General features: G+C 40.5%; 1 protein-coding gene across 6 annotated transcripts in view; it reads left to right on the top strand.

Annotated features, from left to right (window-relative positions):
• Positions 1-7,881, top strand: part of tax1bp1b (Tax1 (human T-cell leukemia virus type I) binding protein 1b) — a 20,550-nt gene extending 12,669 nt beyond the window's left edge. For 2 of the 6 annotated variants that reach the window (XM_060870496.1, XM_060870492.1), the window contains 10 exons: positions 481-732; positions 845-1,003; positions 1,841-1,910; positions 2,037-2,155; positions 2,383-2,532; positions 4,097-4,183; positions 4,916-5,093; positions 5,230-5,381; positions 6,307-6,389; positions 6,710-7,881. In XM_060870496.1, coding sequence (XP_060726479.1) covers positions 481-732; positions 845-1,003; positions 1,841-1,910; positions 2,037-2,155; positions 2,383-2,532; positions 4,097-4,183; positions 4,916-5,093; positions 5,230-5,381; positions 6,307-6,389; positions 6,710-6,911 — 1,452 coding nt within the window. In that variant the 3' untranslated portion in view covers positions 6,912-7,881. The remainder of the gene's footprint in view (positions 1-480; positions 733-844; positions 1,004-1,840; positions 1,911-2,036; positions 2,156-2,382; positions 2,533-4,096; positions 4,184-4,915; positions 5,094-5,229; positions 5,382-6,306; positions 6,390-6,709) is intronic. The other 4 variants (XM_060870493.1, XM_060870494.1, XM_060870497.1 and 1 more) reach the window with 4 other exon arrangements.
• Positions 7,882-7,901: the final 20 nt, after the last annotated feature.

Here is a 7,901-nt window from a genome sequence, read left to right as displayed (position 1 = left end):
GAGTTTCACACACACTGGTTTTACTTTGGCGCTGCGCCCAGGTATATTTACGAGCGGCCAAGTATACTTTGCCCCGTTTTAGAAAAAAAAAAACACTCTTTTTATTAATCTATTCCAAGAAATCAGCCTGCCTTGTTTCCAATTTGATCCCCAAACCCCATGGCATTACAAACAAAGATAAAAAAAAAAAAATTGTCTTGGCTGCACTTATTTTTGAGAAAATTACCAGCAGAATATTGTGAAGACAGTAGATGGTCAACACAGGAAGTAAGTGAAGTGTTCTAAACAAAATTTTACAGGCTGTGCACAGGTGATTTCATGCTAACTGTGAATTCATGCATCCCAGTGAAATGGTTTGAAAGTTTGAATGATTCCAAGCTCAAGCTTTACCAGTACTGATGCCCCAGGTGGGTAAAATAGAGTATTCTGAAAGTTTGTGTTTGCTTGCAAGTGACTGCATATTTGTGTGTGTGACGTCAGGAGGAAAACAAGGCACTGCGGGAGCAGCTGAGGCAAAAAGAGGAGCAGTTGCAGGCCACTCAGCAGCAGGCTTCAATGCTATCTGCAGAGCTGCGGGACTCATCCAGCGCACGGGATCGCAGCATGGCTGAGCTCTACCGGGTCAAGCTGGAGGTTGACACACTCAGACAGGGTCAAGCTGAGGCATGGGCCGAATGCAGCCGTCTGGGAAAACAGGTGGAGGAAATGAAGGACTCTGTCATGCAGGAGGCAGTAAGTTGTAGCGCATTATGACAATCCCAAAACTCCATTTGAGCAATTAGCTTTAGGTGCCAGGTTTAAAATTGCAGTCATGTGGTATAAAACTTATGTGTCTGCTTCTTAGCAGCGTAAGGAGTCTGAGGATTTGGCTGTGGCTGAGCTGCATAGAGAAGTGGAAGACCTAAAGCTTAGGTTGCAGATGGCTGCCGAACATTATAAGGAGAAATACAAGGAATGCCAGAAACTGCAGAAACAGGTGGTCAAACTATCTGAACAGCAAGGGGTGAGTAAACACTCCTCTGTATAATCTAATACCCAGTACATCTCTCTTGCAGTGTCGCCAGCTTAACAACTTTATGACTTTTTTGACCACTTAATCTCAAAAAGAGATTAGTGATAAAGCTAGTGACTTTTGCTACAGATGTTAGCAACTGTCTTGCACTCAACACAGATATCCAGCTTCTGGTTATATGAGGTGAGGGAGCAGATTCAGTGAACTGCATCCTGACAGAGTTGCACTTGTGTTGGCTTATGTTCCCAACAACCAATCACTGATCAACATTGTATCTCCCACCTGCACACTTCTTAGTTAAATTTACAAATACGAATAGCAAGTAATCTGGGAAATCTACAGAGTACTACTTTCCCTGGGAAAAGGTAGGCTGCACTGCTCTCAAATCAAACCCAGCTGATCTGGTTAACATGTAGAAAATGTTTGAATATCACAGCTGGTTGTGTTAAGTCACTTCATTTCTAATCAGGGCAGGTCAGAGGAATGGTGGAAATTGACATTGATTGTCAAATTAGTTTCAGTGAATAATTTCATGTCCTAATACTGAGCAATTTAGTAGCTGGCTTAGCAGATCAGATCTGGATACTATGTGAATTAACTAATAATTTGCAATTAACTAATAGAAGGTGAATTAACTAATAGAAGGTGTGGCAAGCTTCACTGCATCAAAAGACTAGAGAAGACAAAAAAGTTTTTAGATTTTCTAAACTTCTACTTCAGCCATCTACTAACAATGGATTTGATCTCAAGAATGCGTATAAGTAACACATCACGTCATGCTAACAGTAGGTACAATACTAAATTGAAGATCCTTGTTGCTTATTTTAGGTGAAGAGGAGTCCTGGTTTAGATGCAGCGACTGGCCCCTTGTCTACCAGTCCTGAGGCCTCTGTGCCAGGTAAGCCTTCTTGTATCCTAGCTTAATACCATCCAATTTGCATATTAACTGTTTATACATATGAAGATAGAACTAGTTTTCTTTGCTGAAGATAACAATATCAATAAGCTTGTGTCTCTGTGACAGGAAGCCCAGGCTCATCAGACAACGTGCTGGAAGCAATTATCCAGGGCAAGCTGAAGGGTGTCAGTAAGGATGTGTTTGATAAGAGTGACAAATACAAGAAGTGCAAACAGATGTTGTGTGTAAGTCAGCTTGCTTCTTTAGTATTAATTATCATTTGTATAATGTTTATATTTAATCTTCATGCCAGACATGACCTCTTGGTGCGTCTAGTGCATAAACATGTGCAATTAGTTACAACCAGGCACCTGGTCACTAAATTGAGCGTTTATGGTAGCTTTCTGGCACGTGCTATAGTTCCAGTCATGCTAGAAGAATAGATATGTTGTAAGTGTGACATGTACTACAGGAGGAGAAGGGGCGCAACAGCATGCTGATGGATGAGCTGGCTAAACTTGAGCTGAAGTGGAAAGAACAGCTGAAGATCAACGAGAGCCTAAAGCTGCAGCTGGCTGCTGAGGAGGACCGCTACAAGGTCAGCGCCCCCTACTGTTACATGGTATATCCTGTATAACCTTCTGTTGACTTCTGTTAGACAGGTCAAGGTACCTTAATGGGACTGGGTCTCAGAACTGGGTCTCTCATGTTTATTGATGATTTGACTGCTGATTGAGGTAGCAGGATGAATTCTATAAGTGTATAGAGCTATAATTATGGAATATGGAATGATCTTAAATGAGCAGGTCAGTCACATGTCCTCAACCCAATGGCGAATACTTTTCACTTACTTTCTTATTAGTAAATATTTTTTACCCTTACCTGATGTGTCTATATACATTTTTTTTGATCATTTGTTGTTTGCCTTACTAAAAGTAAGTTAACTTATGCAGGGCTGTAAAGGCAGAGTTGGACTCAAAGGAGTTCCTCTGTCATAACTCTAGACCTGTTGGCACACTTTTAAGCTTTACTTGAAACACACTAAATATTATAGACCGCATGATACAACGTTAATTCTGAAAACATTGAGTATCAGTTGAAATCAGTATTCATCTGATATTCGTTTTCTCTAAAAACCACTAAGCTCCAATATCAAATTGCTGGTATCACCCCAATACTGATTCTGGGTATTGGATTGGTGCCATCTCTATTTACATTTGGCACATTTGAATTATGTTGATGAAAAAAACACGATAGTGGAACCTAACACTTTTTCGTAAGGATCACAGTCAGTTAGAGTAATTGGTTCAGCAAGGCATTCCCAGGAGTGATAGTAAAATTGAAACAGAACATTTTATATAATGGCATGCTATACACAAAGATCAGTACTGAAGTCATTTATTTGAACGACTCCTTCACAAATCCAAGAACTGGACATTTACGTAAACGCCAGCTAAACAAACTATAAAACAAATGTACATCTAAAAACCTTTATAGTAAACAATCAATAGGTGCTGTGCCATAAATTGTTCTGCTACTTTGGAACACAGCCAGATTGGCTTTAGTTTCAAATTCACTAAATGTTGTGTTTATTTTTTATTTATTTTTTTTTTAAATATTTATTATTATTTTTTTTTTTACTATTGTAACTTATTCATGCCAACCAACAGAAACCTGACTGTGGATCATAACTGTTGCTCTGAGCTGCTTTGTAAATAGAAAGCTGAGATGGTTTTGAGCACTGATCACTTGCCTCTGCACTGCTTCTCTTCTGTCTGGTTTGACTCAAGTTTTTTCCATCGAATGGTATCATTTGTTAGCCCAATAGCACAGACAGGGCAGGTTTATAAGAGCACAGAGTGGAGACAGTTTTTTACTGCTGTATACATGAAACATGGAGACAGGAGAAGGATAGATTTTTGATGCAAGACAGCCTAATGTAACGGCTGGCGCATTGTGGATTCATTTAAACACAGCAAGTAACATGGCTGAAGGATAGCAGTGCTGGAAGTGAGTTATTCACTGCAAGTAGTCATTCATGTTAAATATTATTCTTAAATGTTAAAGTACATCCAGCATTCAGGATTACTTATTTTTCCTCTGGATATTTATACCCCTAGTCTTCACTGTTATTAACACCATATGCACTTAACTAATATTGCATTTCTGTTCTGCTCGTTGCACAGAGCCAGGTAGCAGCCAAGGGTCGGGAACTGAAGGAGCTGAAGGACAACCTTGTTGCTTTATCCAAACAGAAGGAGAAACTGGAAGGGGTGCGGGTTTTCATTTTTCTTCTTTAAAGGCTTGTGCCAATCTAAAAATGCCCGCAGAGTGCTTGTTTTTTTTCCCCTCCCAGGATCTGGTTTGGGTTTAACGTATCTCTCTAATTGGGGCAGCAGAGCCAGCAAGGCCTCATTTTCCATTCAATTACTCTGGACCACAGAAAGGGATGCACAGCAGCCCAAAAAAAAAATCCAAAAAACAGAAAGCACTGCTGAGAGAGGTACCTAAAGCACAGAGCCTGACGCTCCAACTAGCAAAATGACCCAATTTGAGGCTGAGCCTGTAAATTAAATTGGCGCCTGCAGAAAACTTCAGTAAAAGGCAAAGCTTTGTATCCCTTTGAACAGGCTGAGGAGTTTTTAATTAAGGGGCTAATTAAACTGTTTGTGCGAGAGGGTGGCTAGTGCGTCCACAACGCTGCAGCTAAAATACTGTGGCAGATGATGTATTGTCTGGAACTAAAGATGGAGAGAAAGGAAAACTGATGGAAATCTGAATAGTCGTCAATAAATTGTTTGCTCCTTTAAGGTTTATTTTTTATTTTTTATATTGCCTCTGTTTGGCAGCCCAGCTACATTTAGTAACAGTAAAATTTAAATGTAGCTTCCATCTAGGGTATTTAAATCATATATTGCCACTGCATTGCATTTAGAGTTACCAAGTATTACTTTTGATTCCATTCACTGGCTGACTGATTTTAATAAGTGTGCCTTTGATTGCAGGAGCTGCAGAGAAGTGCGAGTCGTGAGGAAGAGGACGATGACGATGGAAATTTGGATGTAGCACCAGTTTTTCTGCAGTACCCCCTGCCATATCAGCCAGATGTCCCCTCTCCTCTACTGGTGGCCCAGCGTCCTTCAGAGCTGATGTTTGGAAACCCATACTCATCTGAAAGCAGGGGTCAGTTTTCTGTCCACATGCTACACAATGTGCAACAACTGGAATTAAAATACTAAACACATTTATATAGCCACGGCTATACCTTCAGATAAGGAAGGATAATCTTAGACTCACTTTTGTGTGTCTTATGTTTTAGACAGTGCAGATGGAGAGTTTTCAGATGATCAAATGCCTAGGCTTCCTCCTGTTGGACCTCCATCTCTGGACAGCAACGTGGTGTGCAGCCAGCCTGCCCGCAACCTGAGCCGCCCTGATGGCCTGGAGGAGCCCGAGGAGCAGCCTAATACTGTGAGTGCATCACGCTTCCACACATTTATCAGCAAAAACACACAGATTGTTTATTCATGTAATTCATTTTTTTAGGCTATTTTTAAATTACTCTTGAATAAGCTGTTAATTAATCCAGGTGCACAAAAACAGAAGAGAAATTTTTAAAGACAGAGAAAAAGGATTTAAACCAAGGAAGTGTATGGCAAAGTTAAAGCAATACCCAGCATCAGGTACCGGGTTGTGTGTGTGCGTTTCTTTGGGTGTCCTTTTATAAATGACTTCTACTGGGCTTGATCAATATACACAGCAGGCCCGACTACACTGTAACACAAATCTGTTACCCAACATTTTATCATTATTAGTGACCTGCACTTAATTTGGTTAGTGTTCCTGCCATTGAGCCAAGAGTACTGGACCGGGACTTAGCGGGAGCCAGGAATAGAGCAGACATACTATTGATTGGACAATAAACAAAACAGTCACGAGTTGTCAGACACCTGCCATTTGAAACAATCCTTACAGAGAATTATCTGTCTACCAGACAAAATGACAAAGTGTTTTGCATTTCCTATTTGACCAAATAAACGGTGAATATAGAAATTCCTTGTACATTCACAGGCATATTTATGTGATGAGAAACAGACATGTCCCCTTGACCTGGGTACCGTATCTGTACTGTGCCACGTTATCCGGTGGAAAAGCTTTTTATGGTTTCCATTGTGCTCTTTTTGCTATGCTGAGTGGGGATTAGCTGAGCTTGCCAGATCTAAACTTATGGAGGCTCATTAAGGACGTTGCAGCTTGCCTCCAAACACTGCAGCTAATTGAGTAATTCAGCACAGAGAGGAATTGTGGTGCACATCGAATGGTACATGTTAATGCTAATGCTGACTAAGGTAGTAACAGTAATGAGTGCTGTCTGACCTGTGTTCTATCTCTACAGCAAACCAACACCCAGGCCACGGTCAGCGAGCCACCCACCAACTTCCTCAACGATGGACAAATCCCGTTCTGCTTTGATACCAGGTAAAATGCACCGACACCCTGAGAAAGTACCACACAGAAAGTGCTGTCATGTGTCATGATGTTCAGCTCTGCAGGAGTTGTGTTTGTGGCTGAATTAGCTGTATGGGCCACCCACGTCGCACAACACACAGATGCTGTTTTACTGCCTCACTCCCTTGGTTCTCCCGCATCATCAAAACAGCTTATTACACACAATCGCACACATGCACTGTCTTTTATTCGCCTTGGCTATTTTCTGTTGTTTTTCCCCCCCATCCCCCTTCACACTCATCTGTATTTACCATTTTCTCACGCATCGACTTTCTCCTGCTCTCCTACAGCGAGGAGCTGCAGAAGCGTTGTCCGCTGTGTGAGGTCATCTTCCCGCCGAACTACGACCAGTCGAAGTTCGAGGAGCACGTGGAGAGCCACTGGAAGGTGTGTCCCATGTGCAGTGAGCAGTTCCCCCTAGACTGTGATCAGCAGCTGTTTGAGAAGCACGTGCTCACCCATTTTGATGGCAACATACTCAATTTCGATTAGACCGATTAGAGAGAAAATCCTCACATTTATATTAAACTAATTTTTCTCGCCTCATAACCGCAGCCGTATGTTACGCTGTGAGTATTTGCTTCTAAGGCGATCAGTTAATTAGCTCATGACTATCTCTTTGCTAAGGATTTCTTTTCAAGCTCATGTTGCCCATGAGAAAGGAGGGGTACTGTAACACATTCAAGTTTGGCTACTGAAAGATTACTGATTTTTTGGGGAACTATTTATTAGGATGGGTTTCATTGGAAAAGGCTGTAAAGACTAAACTCACTGTCACAAGCATAATTATATAGCCAGTGTCACAACTTAACGTGTGTAACTGCTAGCACTCTCCAGGCTTTAAGAAATATTGTCAGGTATTACCTATTTTTCCCTGTGCTAATTTAGCACAGTTCTGTACTGTCAGGGCAAAATACTAGTTTATACTCATTAAAGCTAATCATATAATCACAAAATAATTATTTTAGAAAATGCTTTTAAATATCACACTTGGACAGGTCCTAAGAAACTATTTTTTCCTCTATTTAAATCAACCGATACTTCAACAATTATTGTATTTTAGTTGCATGCTTATCCTGTCACTGCACTGAATTCATGGTCTATTTTCCTTGACACAAATTAAGCCTGGTTTCAGTCTAAATATTGTTTTATTTTATCAGGAAAATCAAATGAATGTTGTAGTCCAAAGTTATTTTCAAGTGTTTTTGATGTCTAAAACCGAAGAGCTACATTAAGAAATTATTCTACTCAGAAGGGATAAGATACAAAAATCATTAATTAAACCTGTACACAGCAAATGCATTGCACTACTGAACATCACCCAGTGCTAGACTTAATCTGTCTCAGTTAACCAAGTTAATGTGTATTTCCTTTGGTTTATGTTAACAATGTAAGGTCTTTTTCTTGTATCTGCGTCTTCTTACTCTGATATACACCAATAAAGTTTTGTTTGGAACAGTAACTGGTTCTGCTGAATTGCTG

The sequence above is a fragment of the Tachysurus vachellii genome, chromosome 5, assembly GCF_030014155.1.
Source record: "Tachysurus vachellii isolate PV-2020 chromosome 5, HZAU_Pvac_v1, whole genome shotgun sequence".
Taxonomy (NCBI): domain Eukaryota; kingdom Metazoa; phylum Chordata; class Actinopteri; order Siluriformes; family Bagridae; genus Tachysurus; species Tachysurus vachellii.
Note: the sequence above shows the minus strand (reverse complement) of the source record. Positions and strands in the feature narration are given on the sequence as shown.